At 41.4% G+C, this 19,918-nt stretch overlaps 1 protein-coding gene and 1 non-coding gene across 2 annotated transcripts in view; both read right to left on the reverse strand.

Annotated features, from left to right (window-relative positions):
- mtcl2 (microtubule crosslinking factor 2) overlaps positions 1 to 19,253 on the reverse strand; it is a 51,203-nt gene extending 31,950 nt beyond the window's left edge. The window contains exons 1-4 of the mRNA XM_085928614.1: positions 17,999 to 19,253; positions 14,480 to 14,581; positions 13,918 to 14,040; positions 5,092 to 5,241 (exon numbers count right to left, since the gene is read on the reverse strand). Of these exons, the coding sequence (XP_085784740.1) occupies positions 5,092 to 5,241; positions 13,918 to 14,040; positions 14,480 to 14,581; positions 17,999 to 18,925 (1,302 nt within the window). The 5' untranslated portion in view covers positions 18,926 to 19,253. The remainder of the gene's footprint in view (positions 1 to 5,091; positions 5,242 to 13,917; positions 14,041 to 14,479; positions 14,582 to 17,998) is intronic.
- On the reverse strand, positions 16,749 to 16,862 carry LOC147061448 (U5 spliceosomal RNA). The gene has a single exon (XR_015068180.1). It is a non-coding gene; the product is annotated as a U5 spliceosomal RNA (small nuclear RNA).
- Positions 19,254 to 19,918: the final 665 nt, after the last annotated feature.

Here is a 19,918-nt window from a genome sequence, read left to right on the forward strand (position 1 = left end):
ATTGTGCTTAATTCCCCGCTAAAAAATATTTTTCTGAGATCATGTGGTTCTATGGCTTCAAATTAAGAAATAAATCAAGATTTATAGATAAGAAGACAATTCTGTCAATCTCACTTTCTCTTTGTCTTGATACTGAAAATGTTTCTTCACGCACTTATACGTTTCTCTTGGTGGGAAGTGGGATACTTAGAAGTCACATGGTTCTCTTCTCCTTGGACCGTCTTTAACCTAATCAATCACTCACTCTAAGCCAGTTTAAGTTCAGCTGCTTTGATGCGCTGACCCATTGAAGAACACACGTGTCTCTGGAGAGAACACAGATTTCATTGAGGACCATGAAGAATGATCACTGTTGACATGACCTGCAGGCAATGGAACACAATGATTTAAGGAGTGAAAAAAAGGGAAAACAAACAAGTAATATGAATATTTCTAAGGAAAATTCTGGGGTTTAACCACACATCACCCACCAAACATCTATTTAATCAACATAATTACATAGAAAAGTGCACAGCAAAGTCCATTGCTACCCTCTCCCTACATCCCTCTACTTGGTCTGAAACAATAGGTAAGGCTTCCGGAAAGTCAAAAATACCAAGAAGCACTTTCCTTCTGGAATAAGTAAGTTGCGGAAATGGACTTAGTGTAGATATAAACTTGCGATTTGGAAAACTCGCCAATCAGAGCAGCATAGAAGAGGTTTTCACATAGGTTCGATGTGTTTCTCCTAGCGACACGCCAATGTGTGGCACATTATCTAGTGAGGTTGGAGGGAAATGTTTCCAACACACAAAACTAACTAACCCAAATCAAAGCAAGTTGTGGATAAAGCTGTGTGTTTACAATTACAGTTTGAACCACAAGATATGAACAACTCGCGCAAGACTGCATTTGAGCACATACTGTATATATTTTTTAAATGACAGTGCATGGTGTAATACATGATGGCAGTGTGCCATATTATCCATCACAAGCCAATTGCATGGTGCTTAGATTCAAATTCACACCTAGGGGCAATTTGGAGCTTTCAATAAATGTTTTTTTGAATTTGAGAGGAAGCTAGAGTAGTTTCAACAGATTAACTGCACATTGGGTTTGATTTTTCTTTGGCGTTGAGCCTAAACAAGGGCTGATAGGAGAAGAAGGTGAGATGTGTCAGTCAAATTAGCTCCTGACTGTTCAATTATTGGAATATGGTAAGAGAATGCAGCAATACCATGCTCTAGCCAAGTGGACAAGATGATCTTATCATGCTCAATGGACTCATCCTAAATCAACATGCACTTGCGCTCTCTCTCACACACACACACACACACACACACACACACACACACACACACACACACACACACACACACACACGTATAGTCAAGGACACACGGGGCGATATTTCTTCAATGACCTTCAGCTGAGTTATGGTGATCATATGCAGAGAAGGAGCGAGAAAGAGTGGCTACATATGGACAAAACCCAAATTCCTAAATGGTATGCAGCCTTTTTTCTCTGTAATCATCAAATATTATTTTTCCAATTAAATTCACCCAGCCCTCCTGCCAAGACCCCACCTGGTACAGCCTCCTTTTGTCTCCTTTCTCCTTGCCCTGTACAAAGAAATGTCTTTGTTGTTGTTTACAACGTTGTCTCAATTTTTCTCTCCTTTCTTGGAGCAACTCTTTCACTTCAAGCAGCCAATGGAGCAGCTGTATCTCTTTCTCTACCAAAACAGCAATCTGTCTATATGATAGCTCTCCTCCTCTCCATTACTGCATTGTGTTTGCTTACCTTGGGGCTGAGGAGTGGGTAGGTTCAATTTCCATCTTTTTCTTCAAAAACATGACATTACTTTATAGTGGCAGTGCCGCAAATGCACAAAACTAAACAAATTAATATGCAGTCACTGGTTTGGTCTGTAACACGTCAGAAAATTGCCAAAATGCTGCTATTTGTTTTGAAAAGAAAAACAAATGTTTTATTTTTATTAAACACAAAGATAACCACTCTTCTATCGTACAGGGCAATAATCAGAATATTAACAATCAAGGAGATGGAATTTCAAGCATTTTTTGCAATTTCTTGACATGGAAAAGGGTATTCATAAAGGGTATTTATTAATTTTGAAAATTTATTGATTTGATTAGTTTGATTAGTTCTTGATTTGATTTGATTTATTGATCGATTAGTTCTCAATTAATCCATGCACCCCTAAAAATACAGTAATACATTGAAAATTTAAACAATGTATTTTTCGATTCATCAAATGCTCATCACAAGTCAATTTGATTCCCATATCACTTCTGTGAAAATTCGTTCAAAATTCAAACAACATCCCCTAACAGTTTGCAAGGTCCACTGTATTTAGAATAGACAGTCCTGATTAATTTCCCATTTTGTTGGCGAACTACATGAGCAGTCATTTCCTTGCAGAATCACCCCGCATGGCTCTATTGCAAATTCCCCAAACTCATTATCTCTCCCTGTCTTCCACACCTTCAATCAATCTTTTACTTCAGTCAAGCTGGTTAACTTCAAATCAAACATTCTCAGAAGATGCACCCCCCTGGAGCTTCTCTAGCCCCACAAAAAAACAGACACCCACCCCTCGTCTCTCCTCCGAAACTAGCAGCCGTCCCTCTATAACCCTCACTCCATCAAATGTGACCTTAACACATTCCAATGTCAAACAGCTGGAATGGAACAAACATTTTGGAGACAGGTGAAGACACAGAGATTTGAGGAGTCAAAATAAAAAGCTGAGAGAGCCAAGGGGGGGGGGACACATTGTGGATGGGAAACATACTGTATGCTGCCCATCACACTAGGGTTATTTTTTACCGTCAGTTATATACTCCCGGGTTGTTTTGTTCAACCCGTTTCAACATGGCCAACTAGCGTTCTCATTCACACGGTGACTACCGTGGCAATTTTTTTTGACAGTTGAAAAACAGGCATCCATGGCAACCCAGCCTGTCGCGTTTGCCCATTCTGTCCCCGCCCCACGGTGTCTCATAACCAACCTGTTTTGTCCATGGTGGCCTGAAAAGCGGCTGCCGTGGAAGCCTGGAACATACTTACTCGTAACCTTACATCAGGATATCAATAATAACCAGAGGCTGCAGACACTGCCAATCGATAATTCACAAACACCTTTTGAATCACCACAACGTTTATTGTCCTCTGTGTTTTCGGTCTTTTGGTCAGACTGTTGATTTTTGGCTTTAAACACTCCTGTTCTTACTAGTACAATGACTATACGACGATCACTCATTCGTGAATTCTACTCATATCACGCAAGGTGAGATACAAATGGGTGAGACATTCCTGTGTGAGTAAATGCTCACACAAGGTTCCCTAAAACATATCAGCAATGTGAAGAATTTTCTGCGGGGTTGGCATAGCTCATCATAACACAGCCAAACATGAAGCCAGGTTAGCAAGTCCAAGAGCGGTCAAATAGCCACAAAACCTTCTGCGGCTCTTATGTGTGCTGAGAAAAGCACACTTCAGAACAAACGGTTGCTCCTGCACTACAAGGAATCATTAATAAATCTACTTCAGTTAAAACAGAGCGGAGCACTGCAGCGAGAACTTCATTAACTTCAGCTGCACTATATAAACGAGTCATGAGAATAAAACAAAGTAAATCACTACTTCTATAGACACAATTGTTCAAATATTAGTGATTGAAGCCGATTCAAACGTTATCTGGAGTCCAGTCAAAACATATGGAAGTGAACTTGTGGAACAAAACCATATAAAAGAGCAAAAACGAGGGAGAAAATATTGATTTTAATCTGAGAAAATTCTGCTGAGCTCAGGCTCTGGCCTTCCTGTAACAAGGATTTTGTGTTCTCAAATTCCCAAAATGTAACATTTAATCCAAGACTCCAAATTATCCGGCCAGTTCCGAGTGTACCAATCATTCCGTGGTGTCTTTAGTTCATACCATTGCTAGTGGAAGATCAGTTGCAAATAGACAGACAAAGAAGAACACAGTAATTTTCCAGCCAAAATGCCCGATGATTTTATTCCATATGAAACCACCACTATAACTACCTATTTATGCAGAAAACAAAACAAAACAAAACATAACATCTCAAAAACTAGTCTGGAAGTGAACAGAAAAACTGACAACAATCAAAACTAAAACAAAACATTGCTATTTGCAGCAGTCAAACACTTGAAACACTTGCATTTACTTAAGCAGCCTCCTGGGCTATATAAAGGCAAAGTGATTTCATTAGCAGCAAAGCCAAATTAAAGTCGAGTGTCCCCGTACAAGTGAGGATGCAGTGGGGAATGGAGTGGGAAATGGGCAACATTCTCTATTAACAAAAAAATTGGAAATAAAATTGAAAGACAAGTACACTACATGCACCCCCGCAGGTCTAATTATTGAAGGACGAGGACAACAAGGGAGCTTTCTGTCTCCTCTATCAGGCAAACGGTCAATCAATAGTTAAGAAGTAGAGTGATTAAAAACACTGACCCCCTCTCAGACATCCACAAAAATCCAATTTTATTGAGGGAACATAAGCCAACTCCCCTGCCAGCAATCCACCCTTCCACCTCGCCATGACCCACATCAGGTCTTGGGCCAGGACCAGAACTTTGAGAGCCCAATCAAACATGGGGCGCGGGAAATAGACAAAGAAGCCTGATCAGCATGCTCACAATGTGGCCTGCCAGGATACCACTTTTAAAGCAGTGAATACAAAATCATTTAGTTATCTCAACAGCATTCCCAAATTAGTTTTCACTTCACTTGGTGAGAGACCAAATTGTCCCTTTAGTTTCAAACACTGTTTTCAATGCTGTACTTGGTCTCTTGCATGGAATCAGAATGAAAGAAAAGAGAGTCAACAAGAAATGTGTACAGTGGTTGACCAAAGACTTTTCCTTTATGGAGTTTGATATTGATTTACACCACACCCTGGTTAGTGTTACCCACCATATCACATACAATAACCGCTTTTATGTCTTCCACCTTATTGTCTTATTATCGCTAAGAGAAATCCTACAGAAAGCCTTATTTTGAAGGCAGACCCACTTTAGAAAACTTAGATCAGAACACTGTGACTAATCAAGTCCTACCTTGTCAATTTCCTGTTGCAGGACCTGTTTGGCGACCTCCAGATCCTGAAGTCGGACTCTGAGTTCCTCATTCTCCTCCTCCAGACGGGCCCTCTTCTTTTCCCCACTGTCCAACTGACTGTGGAGACGGATGGACACATCCTTCGCCACCTGTGAGATGTGAGCAAGTACAGCAAGGGTTTAACTCGGTTGTGTGATTTTGGGCTTGTTCCTTGGCTCAGTGCACACGTATTCAAAGAGACTGTAGGGCTGAACTAAAGGAAGGAGAGATATCTGTGGATTCACTTCATTCCTACAGATATGGGACAGTCTATATTGAGTCAGTTCAGAAGATCAAATGCTGATAAGTAGCTAAAAATATATCTTTCATTCAAATAAGACCAATTGTAAATATCTTCAACATTTTCCCTGGGGGTGCAACCATTTCTCGATCGAAGTAGTCTAGCAAATACATTGTCAACTCACTGATGATGTGAGATAAGGAGAAGGCACAACTGGATAGACAAAGTAAAAACTCAGTGGAAATATCTCTGGGTCACACAGTATTGGCATATACGTAACGATGTATTGTATTGTATTGTAACGTATCGTATTGTATTGTATTTAAAGAAAATCAGGAAGATCACTTTGTTACATAAACTTTAAATCTATATCCTGTATATGAAAATGAAGTGGAGTAACTTAATACTCTTTGGATACAGCCACCAAAAGCAAAACAAAACAGCCAAATATTTGTTTAAATCCTGCATACATGAAAAATTACTTGTGTAAGACTTGTAAGTCATGATCTTTACATTTAAATGTGACTACTGTTTTCAGTTTGAATGCTTAATATTCAACATTAATAGGTTGGTTACCAAATGGCTACAAACGTTTTAAAATCTGTACTGAGCAAATTGTACTGGATTGCTGTTGTTTGTGTATGTGTGGTTATTTGATAGACTCATTTTGTGTCTCACTGGTCATGTATAACATCTTGGTATGCAACCACAATTAGTAACTGTGTGTTGAATCTACATGTGCATGTCATTGTATGAATGTTTCTAAACCGGACTAAGCGTGCAGCTTAATGCCACAATACTCCAATTGACCACCCACACAAAACAATGCCCCCATGAACTTCTCCATCACACAGTCCTGTTGTGTGTGAACGGAGCCTTCTACATTATTCCTTGTGAATTGATTGAATCTAAAAGTGACAGTGAGCTTGTTTAGTTTTAAGGTGAAACTGAGGTCACTCAGGCTCATCGCACACTCAGCCTTGCAGCCGAATGCCACTGGTCACGGTTGCTCAGGTTTCAGGTCAACAACCAATCATGGCTTAGCTCGCAAACGTTTTATGTCAATATTCAGAAAACAGGGGAGCCATGATTGCTTGTTGCCTGAGCGGCCGTGATGTCATTTTCAGTCGACAGCAAGCTCCAAAATGGCCGGGCACTGAGATATATTTTGAGATTGACTAAAATTTTGCAACTTAATTCATTTGTCACAAATACAATCAGAATGCCATGTTGAGACTCATGGTGGTCAATAACACACATGGGAAAGAACATTTTTGACTTGACTTCTGCTTTAAAACCAAAAAAGCATTATTGAGGCTTAGCTCACGGACATGATTTACACACTTTTTGCAAACAAATGTTCTTTCTTGGGTTATTGCACAATGCGTGTGTGTGTGTGTGTGTGTGTGTGTGTGTGTGTGTGAGTGTGTGTGTGTGTGTGTGTGTGTGTGTGTGTGTGTGTGTGTGTGTGTGTGTGTGTGTGTGTGTGTGTGTGCGTGCATGCGTGTGTGTTTCTATGTGTCAGAAGACATAAGTCATGGTAGCATAAATCATGAGGTCTTTAGTGATGGAAGAGACCTTTTCAAGTTTAATGTAACAGCAGGACTAGGTAAATGTCTCCTATGATAGAAACATCATGGTCTATGTGTGTATTTGTGTAAATTAAAATGTTAAATATGCTGCTTTATTTTTCAGATTCACTTATTTTTTCTTGCGGTTCAATTGTTATATTTCAAGCAATGCAGAGTATACACATATTGGTGGTCATAGTATATGAGAAAGAGATGAATAGATCCACGTAATGCAGTTTTATTATTCTTCGTGGATTATACACTCAACCGAATCAAAGAGAAATTGGCAAAGTTACATTAGGTGAAGCTGTCTATTCATCACAGCAGTGCGTTCATTGGCCATTGTCCTATTTTCTTTTTCCTCTCTTCATTTGGAGAATTTTCTCCTTTGTGAGCCACTGAGTGTCTATAAATGCGGTTTTGTTCCTCTATGTCCAAGTGAACGCGATGGAATTTACATCCACGAGAGATTCACTATAGGATTCAATTAGCAGTCATTGAGACTGCCAGAGAGAGAGAGGCATGTTGAATTTATTAAGTGTGTGTGTGTGTGTGTGTGTGTGTGTGTGTGTGTGTGTGTGTGTGTGTGTGTGTGTGTGTGTGTGTGTGTGTGTGTGTGTGTGTGTATGTGTGTGTGTATGTCTGTGTGTATGTGTGTGTGTGTGCGTGTGTGAGTACATTTGAAGTCAAGAGGGAAGGGAAAATAGACTGACAAAAGCAGGCAGTGCAAGTTCTGTCTTCCACAAAACACAACTCAGAATATATATGCACTCAAACAGAGACACACAGGAATTGTAAGGTAACTCTAAGGATGACGCTGGTGACCTAGGAACAGACCTTTGTTTGTTGGACACACAACCACATAGTGTAGTGTCAACTATGAGATTCCTAACTGCCATTTGTTGGCTGAGAAAGCTGTTTGCCCTGTGGCGTGAGTGCGTGTCTGGAATTAGGTTGTTTTTTTTGGTTCTTGGTGGAAGGCACTGCAAAGGAAGTTGTAATATAAAAAGGGTGAGGCAAGATGCCGTGCATGTGTTGCAGGGAGCTGACAAAAAACAAAAAACAAGAATTAAACCACAAAAACCCTAAAAGGTTTTAAGTGTAGACCTCGCCCTGAAAAGATGATGAAACTAACGTTTCATGTGAAATAATGACAGCTTGGAGGATGGATGTGTATATTTTTGGTTTTTGTTGGGCTGACAGTGTACATATTTTCCTTTGGTTGGTGATCACGTAGCTCCCTTTCCAACAAGATCCACATATTGCATCATTGTTATTTTTGTGCTGTGAATACTGTAAAGCTGCTTGTAGCTCAAACCTCAACTAGCTTTTTACACTTACGGGGGTTTTATACAAAAACAACACGAGTCACCCATATGCTTTTTCTATACCTTTCGATGTCTCATCCAACTGCAACATACTCAACAAAATAGACATGCACAATTCGATACAAAATAAACAATACAAGACACATTTATTAATATAGCCCTTAATGACAAAAGAGTTTCAATGGGCGTCTTTCCCCGGTATTAGATATAAAACACATCGCAAGAACAAAATTAATACCTAACAATAGTTCTTTTACTGAATTGCACCTGACATTATCATAGCACATCAAGGAAAGTGTGACTATATTTGCACAGTAAATTTCAATATACAAGAATCTACTTTAGGTTTTACAGGAAGTTTTCACGGGCAGCCCTAGTGTTGATGTTCAGCGGTGACGCGAGTTGACCTTTTTGACATCCGGCCTGCACAAAGTCCTCTCGACGCCCATTTAGAGGATGTTACATCATGACTAATCTGTGGAGAGTCTATATATAAAACCATTATGTGTGAAAGAGAGAGTTAGATGCTGGCACGACAGCTGTTCCTCTGATCACTGGATAGGATGTAGAGGGATGACGGAATGTGATGAAAACTCAGTCCGGTGCATGTTTTGCTTCATCCCAAATGGGCACACAATGCCTGTGAAAGTAATGAATTACTATTTTCGCAATTTAGTATCGACTTGATACAATTTCTTATTGTCAGGAAGAATTTGAGGTCTGACACCCATGTTGAAGCTTTACTTCCTGCAATGGTTTTCTTGCAAACGCTTGCAAAATAAAAACCAAGTGAGCACAAGCTGTTCAGATAGAGCTGCCTTTGATTTATTAACTAGTTCCAGTCCTTTTGCTCTGACAAAAGATCATTCTGACTTAGATATAGACTTAGTTATAATGAGGACGTATGGGGGTTTGTGTCTGACCCTCAGTTGTCTTGAGGGTAAAGTGAAGCTTCTTAAGAGAGTGGATAACGTCATAGGATGACAGTGTGGGTGACAAAACTTTTTTTTCTTTCATCTGATTAATTGATTAATCGACAAAATATTTGACAGATTAATTGATTATTGAAATAATTGTTAGTATTAAGCAAAACATACTCGAAAACAAGGTTGGGGTGGAACTTATCTTGGGAATGAATAACTAATACATCAAACAGATGTAAGACACATTAAACAGGCATGAATGACATCAAGCACGAGGCCAATTTAGCGCCAGCTAATGCTAACACCTTTGACGGGTCGTAAATCTCTAAACAGCACCCCACTCTTTAATTGCTTAACAACCTGTTTGTTGCATGCGTCATGCACTTAACTTGAGAATGGTTATTTTGGTCTGAAACGATCGGAAGAATCTCATCCCTGAGGCAGAGGTAATAAACCTGAGTTTTTTTATGTATTAAATACAAGACTACTTGTACTACTATTATACTACTATTGTACAATGCCAGTAAAGTTCTTATTGTAATTTTAAAACTGTGGTCTCATTCTACTACTACCGCAATAAATATATTTTTGATTCTGTAAATTATCATGATTGTAATTGTACATAATCTAGGGGTAGCGAGTGTAAGCAGCACACATATTACATGTTTCACCATAAAGCACATAAAATTTTGGGTCACTGCTGGAGTAGGCTGTATTCACTCCTTATTTGGCACTAACTAAGAAGTTTTGCATTGCATCCAGTCAGTGCTGAGCAATAGTCACTCGAGTGGAGCCACATGGCTTTCATGCACTTAACTATATATTATCAATTTATCCAAAACCAGCTAAAACAGATGATGAACCTTAAATGACAAAGGAAAAAAAATACACTCTCCGAAACGTTGACATCATTGACAGCATAACGAGTAAATATGATATACACTACAGTATGTGTCCAATTGTGTGCAGCTGTCTGTGGGAATGAGAGCAGTGTGTGAGTGGGACAGGAAATTATGTCATGCCTCCTGAAGGAGATTCTGTTTTGTTCTGGGAAATACACTTGCCAAGTCACATGGCGCCTGATGCTGACACACATCACAAAGCCAACAGACGTGACGTGTTTAAAAATAACAGTCGCCTGAGTACAACATTGACAGTATGTATTACATTCATCATGAGAGTTTTCACACTCTGAGCAGTAAGATGGGGGAAGATGTATGTGTGTGCATATATGTGCGTATGTGTGCGTGCGTGTGCATGCATTACCAAATCAGTGCCTTCAACCATAAGTAGTAGTTAAGCCAATTTGGTAAAGCAGCTCAGTTTTGTGAAGCTCAAGAAGTCAAGGTCAAGTTGTCACGACTGAGAGAAATGCTGAGTGGACAGCACTAATTCTGTCTGTTTATTCTGTCCAAAAAGTAAAACACTATATTATGTCAGAGAGGGACAGTGGACCCGTTGTTGACTCGTAGTTCTGTACCCGTAGATTTGCATTAGAATCTAAATTTGTTTTATTTCTATTGTCAGTGAAGGAGTTCATGAAGTAGGAATTATTTGCAGTACAATTGTGCAACATGAAACGAGGATATTGCTGAAGGATAAATAATAAATTATATTAGTACAGTCGAGCCTCTGTTTTCGAACGTCCCGGTTCTTGAACAAATCGGTATTCGGATAAAAAAAAATAATAATAAAAAAAAATCGAGATTTTTTTGCTTCGGATGTCGGACGAAAATTGGTTGTTGAACTTCGCGAGATGCCAAATCATGCCTCCAATGGAAGCAAGTGGGAACAGTAAAGCTATCCTAAAACACAAAGACGCACCTTAAGCAATGCGACAGTGAGCGCCCGGCCGGCGCGCTGCGGTTGTGCGATCGGACAAAATCAAGCTCCCTGCGTACTGAGGTCCACTTACATCTTGGAAAGTACATCAGGACTTTAAGATATTTTCTAAATTTCAGCGACGGCTCTGTCACAATAATGCTACCAGCGCGGTGCAGTTGTGCGGTCGGCGGCACGCTACAGTTGCGCGTTCGGCGGTACGCTGCAGTTGTGCGATCGGACAAAATCAAGCTCCCTGGGCACAGAGGTCCACTTAAATTTAGGAAATTACATCAGGACTTTAAAAATATTTTCTAAATTTCAGCAACGGCTCTGTCACAATAATGCGACCAGCGCGGTACAGTCACGCGGTCGGTGACGCGCTACGGTTGCGTTCGGTGGTGCGCTGCACTTGCGCGATTGGACAAAAATGCGCAAATGAAAAAATGCTTAAAAAATGCGTTTTGTTTTGTTTTTTTGCTTGGAACGGACAATATTCTTTCCATTATTTGTGATGGGAAAACATGATTCGGAATTCGAACGATTCACTTCTCGAACAGCCTTCTGGAACGGATTGTGGTCGAAAACAGAGGCTCCACTGACCATTTAAATATTCTTTTTTATTTTGGTATTATTTTGTTTGTTCATTTAGATTTTTTCCCTGTCCCCTCAGTTTGTTTTAATCCCTTGCCCGGTTGTCGGGAAGGTTTATCAGCATAGATACCATGAAATAAAATCTAGAATTTTGAATGTTTGTGTGATATTCATCTTTTAATCGGCAATATAGTCAGTACAGTATACAACAAAAACTATGGAATCGACTTTTCTGTCCCTTATACTTTTGGAGGGAACTGCATATAACTGGTGTTGCTGTAGTCATTGTTATTATGCTGTTTCAAATAATAAATAAAATTCAATTAGAAAAGTACGCATTTGACAAGGTGATTATTCATTTCCCATTCTTGATGGACATTCTGCCAATATCTTAGCTGAAAATTTTAACAGTACTCGTTTCATTAGTGTTGCCAGTTTACCAGTCAAAGACTCAGTGATCAGAGGCAAGAGTGCCTGTCTGTAAGGCGAATGATAAGACGACATGAATAGTGAGTAGACACACACGCTCACACACACACACACACACACACACACACACACACACACACACACACACACACAAACACACACGCACACACAATGCGTTGTAACTTGACCCCCGCCAGCGTTTGCCCCTGGTAGCAAGGCGACAATCACTCATGTGTTGTTGAGGGACACACTGATGTCAGTTTGTATCTCCCACCAGTGTCGTTTTTCACAGGACACGTATTTTCTACTACAGTCCTCTGCTGCTCTAACTCAAGTTGTCTACATGTGCATGTTTTTTTTCCAGGAAAAGTTCCCACAATCATGCCTTAACATTTTTTTAATACACTCTAAGAAGGTGTTTGATGGGATGCGATAATGCCTAACCTAACAGCCACTGCAGCCAAACAGAAGAAAGTAATTTGTGGTAAAAGCACAATAAGAACAATTGTCTTGAGCTGCGGAAATGGGGGACTCATATACATTTGTATTCTCAGCCGCCACAGTTTTCCAAAATTCCCTGTTTACTTGTTTTGCATGAGAAGACAAAAGGCAGATGGACAATTATTTTCTTTTTATGCTCATGGTATGAGCAAGCCTTCTCTTACTATATAGCATTTTTCAATTTACATTTTAAACCTTTCTATTTAAAATTCAAGTCAGATCTTGTTTCAAAACAATTCCATTAAAGTCACATAATCCCCCTTGCAGTCTTGTCCACTTTTCACTCCTCCCCCTCCCCGTTTTATCGCTCACTCTGAGTGGCTAATTTGAATTTTCAAACAGTCACCAGTTGCCTCTTGCTTTTTTTTTTTTTTTACCCACACAGGATGTATACTCATCCCTTCCACTTCCTCTTTCAATCATTCCTTCTTTCAGGACAACCAGATGGTGAGACAGCGGCTGAGCCGCAGACAGAAAAGTCAAGCGGTGGGTTTGACGCGATATCACACAAACACACATTTGGCCTACACACACACACACACACACACACACACACACACACACACACACACACAGACACACACACACACACACAAACTATCAGTTAGCATATAACACTTTCTTTGTTCTCCATTACTTGGAAAATTTTGGGGGGGGAGAATCTGAATACGTCCATCCACATTCCTGGGAGAGAGACAGAAGTGCAAGCGCATACACGTGTGTGTGTGTGCGTGCGCATGTCATTGAGGTCAGTTTAACAGAAGAGTGTGGTTCACTGTCCTTAAGGCAGCCTGACAATCAAACCAAATAATATTAACGGGGTTTTCAAGCCTTCCGTTACCACAATCTTTCAACTGTGGAAGAACTAGGTCATCCATTACCAAGGTTATATGAGGAAAGTACATTACCGTTTGGTAACAAGTTGAATTTCCCTTGGACAGTTGGAATGCTGGATGGGTTATCAAAGTATCATTCACTAAAATTCCTATCTTAATTTCTTAAAGTAGGTGGACAATGATTCTTGGCAAAAATGTCACATTCCTGTGATGAAAGGAAAGTAATGGGAGGAATGACAAAATGCAAATTTCTCCAAATGAAACTACAATAGCCAAGCCAACATATAATATAATATTAATATATAATATTTAATCACAAAGCTTGCAGATTTTTCAATTGCATACAAATCTTATTTCGACCAAACTTTCAATTCTTTTGTATCAGAAAATAACCCCCATAATTGTCCCAAGTCCAATTTTGACCCAAATTATGTCATTTTTGACCCAATTAATTTCTGAATGAGTCTATAAACTGTATGTCTGACATGACAACAAACCTTCAAGTCTGTATACCAGGCGAGATCTTGGAAGCAAACACTTACTTTGACATCTTGCTCCAGCGTTCGTATCAGTTCACCATCAACCTGCCCCGTTTGTGCCACTCGGATGGAGCGCCGCTCTGACTTCCTCAACCGGTACTGCAAAATGCGGCAGGTCTTATTCGCCTGCCAATCAAAAACACACTTAGGATCAAAACACCTTTATAAAAGAAAAAAAATATATAAAATTGTGAGTGAATTACAATGGATCTTGATTATGAACTACGTACAACTGAACACAAATACTTCTCAGGTTGTACAACTTTTGAACTCAAACGAGAAATATACCTCAAAAGTCACAAAAAGTTTACATAATACTTAAGAGGATTTTTCCCTAAAAAATTTGAATCTGAATTAGAGGCTCCACTCTACTCTCACATCGCTTAAAAACATTCTGCAGCAGTCTCTGATTCACGTCTGTGTTTTCAAAATATGTGAACAAAGAAAATGAGGTTCAGTGTGAGGTTGAGCTCTCGTTTACTCATGCCTGGTTGCGCACACACACACACACACACACACACACACACACACACACACACACACACACACACACACACTTACACACCTGCTCCAGCTGTTGCCGCAATTCCTGCAGCTGGTAGACGTCATCCTCCATGTACATATCCCTCATCTCCAGCATCTCAGATCTTAACTCTTCCATCTCATCCTGAAAACAGAACAGAATACATGATGGGAATAATTCATCCATCCATCTATTTTTTTTAACCACTTAGTCCCCACGGGGATCGCGGGCGTGCTGGAGCCTATCCCAGCCGTCATCAGGCAGTAGGCGGGAGACACCCTGAACTGGTTGCCACAGAGACGAACAACCATCCGCACTCATACCTAGGGACAATTTAGAGTCTTCAATCGGCCTACCAAGCATGTTTTTGGGATGTGGGAGGAAACCGGAGTGCCTGGAGAAAACCCATGCGGACACGGGGAGAACATGCAAATTCCACACAGGGAGGGCCGGAGTTGGAATCGAACCCGCACCCTCCTAACTGCGAGGCGGACGTGCTACCCAGTGCTTCACCGAGCCGCTTTATGGGAATAATGTTTTAGCTTAAAATTGTCCAAATCCTCTGCTGTCAGCCTCTAAACGGTATTTATTGTTGTGTCAGTCATTCATACAAACAGATTATCCTTCGTGTTTATTCAAAATCACCACCTTTTGTCATTAGCTGACATGCCTTCTTCACAATCACGAAGAATATCAGGATGACAAATAGTATGACAATGTCTCCTCTTGTCAAATAAAAGAGGTAATATAATCCAGAGATCATGTCTTGAGTAACGAAAAAAGTGCATAAAAAGTAAGGTAATTGTTTTGTATTGATTCTTCAGTCCTTCTACTTTCTAGTGAGGAGGTAAAAGATCAGATCAAGTATATTGGATTCTCTTTGTAAATACTCTTACAGTCCCCACAGGGAAATCTAATCAGCAGTTAAGAGCAAAGCAAAAAATAAGACTTCATTGGGAACTAGAAGTCAAATAAAAAACTGACAGAGGGTGGACAAGGCGCTAGGAGGATAATTCAAGATTCTTGTATATAACAGGAATGAATTATTCATTTCAGTAGAGGAGCATAAATCATATCAGGTCACTGTCTTTAAAATTGTGTGAGAGAGAGAGAGAGAGATTGGGTCACTTGTGTTTGTGGGACACTGTTGAACTAGTAGAGTGATTCCCAGAGTGTGTGTGTAGCCAAAAAAGGATGATTGTTTGCAGTAGTAATAGTGCTGTCATCATTTACCACAGCCGGAAAATATGGGTCAGCAGCTAATGATAAAAGAACATTTCACAGCTGTAGGCTGGGTGTGTCTGCACTCTTCGAGTATAAACAATGAGGTTGAAAGAAGAAAGGTCATCACCAATCAATTATCTAATGTTAATAGAAAAGTCACTAGAATATAAAATATAAAAATTATTCCAAGCATATAAAAAGATCCCAACATCCTTGCAGGAGGTAACTATTGAGGGAAGACAGTGTGAATGATTCTGTTGGCGCCACTCACACTGACTACGAGAGCGCAATACATTTGCAAAGAACAGAGAGGAAGAAGTGAATTAAAGGCGAAAACAGGAAATGGTAGGCCGAAAATACAGGAAAGGTGGGGAATAGGAAGGATAAATGCCGGTAACCAAAAGGGGGAAAGGTGGGGAAAACAGAGCATGAAACACGGGCAGACAGTAAGGCGGAGAAAACACGGCCGCAGAGAACGAAGACGTGAGGTCACAGAGCCGGGGAATTACAAGTTCATGTTCCGAGAGAGAAATGCTCCACTGACCCGCTTTTCACAGCTAACTCGTAGGAACGACAGGGATGAGGTTTTCTGGGTCACGTGATCAGCGAGCAAGTCAGGAGAAGAAAATGAGCCAATCAAAGACCAGATTGCAGTCTCGGGTTCAAAATTGGAACTGAGCAATATTTGCAGGGAGAAAAATATTTTGCTCTCATTAAGTACAGCCCTCTACAATGTAGAAAATACAAAGTAGGGTTTTCTTAGTCGGTAGGAGGGGTTTTTCTTTTATTCAATTAATCAATCAATCAATCAAGTCAAGTTTATATAGCCCTAAATCACAAGCAGTCTCAAAGGGCTCTGTCCTCTGCATTTAACCCATCCCCATGTGATTTTGATCCATCCCCTGGGGGAGAGGGGAGCAGTGAGCAGCAGCGGCGCCGCGCTCGGGAATCATTTTTGGTGATCTAACCCCCCAATTCCAACCCTTAATGCTGAGTGCCAAGCAGGGAGGCAATGGGTTCCATTTTTATAGTCTTTGGTATGACCCGGCCGGGGTTTGAACCCACAACCTTCCAGTCTCAGGGCGGACACTCTACTACTAGGCCACTGAGCTGGTAAAAATTGAGATAGACTGTTGTTCCTCCCCACGGAAATCTTTAGTAAAAGGCGAAAGATTTGTACGATCTGAAGAGGAACGAGTGAATTCATTTGAATTTATTGTGTCACACATCATAATATATAATGTATCGTCAAAACACTGAGATTGACTTTTGTAATTAAATATTTAGATATTATGTCTGCATGTTGAATGTTTCACATTTAGTGACACTTTGACACCTATCAATAAAAGGACTGTTTTAATGAGATACACGTCTGATTTACAAAAATATTTGATTTAAGTCCTCTGGTTTTGATGCCCACTTCATTTGCACCAAGCAGGTGTTCCTCACAGCTGCAACGACAGTTGCCATGAGGCTTTTGGTAGGGTGGGGTATTGTCACGTTGTCATATTGCTTCCGAGATCTAGGTTGATCTAGGTCCCCTTTTCCACAAACCCGAGCTCCCACTGTCCTATCTTTGAGAAAGGCACTGGCTAGACCCTAATTGGCTCTCAGTGGGCCTGGCAACACTTTGGATGGTCAATTTGGGTTGTTCAGTACAAAGAAATGGGTTGTTTTGTGCAAAACAGCCCAGGATGTTGGTCCAATTTTAACCCAAATTGGGTTGTTTTTAACCCACCATTTTTAAGGGTGTGCCATTTAACTGACAGAACACCGTTGATGATTATGTCAATCAAAATATGGCATTATAATCACACAAACTACAAGAGAAATCAATTGCACTCGAGTCAATCCCCTTTAGCAGTCAGACATAGCAGATACCAAAGCAAAATATTCATTTTGGATTTTTGGCACCGTTGTCTGGCAGCTTTGGACAGCTGTTATATAAACGAGACTGCACACAAGCATAATGCTCTGGAAATATTATTGTGTGATCATGGCAGCTCCATATCTGCAGGTTTTGCACATAAGATATTATTCTAAACATCCAGGGTACTGGTACTGGTAGTCATCTGCCTTGGTTTGCATCTAAACAGCAGACGCATGTCTGAGTCAACTGTACCTGTCCCTTGAAACAGGCAGACCAATAATATTAAATGGCCAGTGTTATGACATTAATGGGCTTTAATATCTCGAGCAGCACCTTTGTGTGGGTCAGGTGGGTCAGTGATAATGGAAATGATTCTAATTGGTGTGCTGCATGCAATCAACACACTGCCAACCTGGCCACCACATGATTATGACCACACCAATTCAAATATACAGTGTGTGACTTACTTTGAGGTAATCATTCTCAGATCTCAGCTCCTCCATTTCCCTCACAAACTCCTCATGCATACCGTCCACAAACTCCTCAGTGAGGTCAGAGAAAGCAAGAGAGGTGCTGGCCGGAATTCGGCTGTCCACCGAGGTGACCGAGCGCTCCTCAGCCGGAGATGCGCTCTCCTCTCCGGCCTCAACACCAATGGACAGTCGGTGCTTATCGCCCTTCTCCGTGAAGATTTTAGCAGCGGCGAGTTGTTGTGAAGTTCCATTCCCGAGCAGGTTCTCCCCTCCGCCTCGGCTGCTCCTCGACTCAGTGTCACTGCCGGGGGCGTCTGATGAGAGCTTTTGTTCTTCGGAGGCGCAGTCCGACAATTCGGAGCTGCTGTCGGTGGGGGAAAGCTTCCCAGTGGCGCAGCCGGAATCCTTGGATAAGTCGTCCGATCCGATACTGGCGTCCGATACCCTCCTCCGTGCACCGCTGCTACTTTTAGACATCTTGGCGGCCGGGTTTTTGGACGACGCGTTGACTGAGGAAGCGGACGATTTGCCCACCAATTTCACACCACTTTTATTGGATTTGATGTCTTTAGTGCTCAGACCTCCTATGGGGCTGCGCCTGGAGGTGCGGCTCCCCAGGTGAATTGCACCCGGTTTCACGCTCAGACTGGGGGCGCCGATCCCACCTCGGATCTTCGTGAGGGACCACCCGGGTACATCCTTGGGTCTGGCTGGTGACGGAGCGCGATTAATTTTCTTCTTTCCTCCCTGAGCTAAGACTATAGCGGGCAGCTCCGCGTGCTGCGCCTGCCCACTGTCCGAGCTCTCTCTCCCGCCTCCGCTTTCCATCTTCTGCCGGAGATGGAGTCTCCGTTCCTTAGGCGAGGCGAAGGAGAGGTGAGCCGGGCTGTTGTGGACATCAACCTCCTTTGACTTTGTCATGCATTCCGTTTGAAGAGAACCCGGAAAACAGAAAGGATAGCGCTTGTTGTAGGGTCGTGGGAGGCAGAAGTTCTACAGAAATGAATAAACAACAGCGCACAGACAAAAGGAGCGACGATATCCTCGCTCTGGCTACAATGAAAAACTCACGCACTGAAGCGATACACAAAAATACAAGAGGATCCGATTAATAGATGTGCACTCTTCACTGTGTTTAGTAATACCTAAAATTATCTCAAGGTTTTATGGATAAAAATATGCATTTCCTAACAAAGCCGCAGCGGTTGTCGTTCGCAGCGTTTGCCCTCCAGGACGAGGACGAGTATGCGTGAAGAGTCGGAGGCGGAGATGTCGCTTTCTCTCTCCGCCCACATAACGGGACGTGCGAGCGACAGGAGAGGGACGAGATTCAACCAAAACAATATAAGGTTGAATAATTATAATAATAATAATCCATCCATTTTCCGAACCGCTTAGTCCCCACGGGGGTCGCGGGCGTGCTAGAGCCTATCCCAGACGTCATCGGGCAGTAGGCGGGGGACACCCTGAGCCGGTTGCCAACCAATCGCAGGGCACACAGAGACGAACAACCATTCGCACTCACACCTAGGGACAATTTGGAGTGCTCAATCGGCCTAACAAGCATGTTTTTGGGATGTGGGAGGAAACCGGAGTGCCTGGAGAAAACCCACGCGGACACGGGGAGAACATGCTAACTCCACACAGGAAGGGCTGGAGGTGGAATCGTAACCGCACCCTCCTAACTGTGAGGCGGACGTGCTACCCACTGCCCCACCGAGGCGCCCAATAATATTAATAATATTAATAATAATTATTATTATTATTATAAAACTTATTACCCTCGTAGATCTCAACATAACTAATAACAATAACAAAAATGTAACCGTAAAATAGCAAACCCTGTACATCCAACTCAAAATCAACCAATTCTCATTTGTACCCTCTATTTTAGTTTTTATAAATAAATGCAAT

The sequence above is a fragment of the Syngnathus leptorhynchus genome, chromosome 1, assembly GCF_054491065.1.
Source record: "Syngnathus leptorhynchus isolate UIUO chromosome 1, UIUO_Slep, whole genome shotgun sequence".
Taxonomy (NCBI): Eukaryota; Metazoa; Chordata; class Actinopteri; order Syngnathiformes; family Syngnathidae; genus Syngnathus; species Syngnathus leptorhynchus.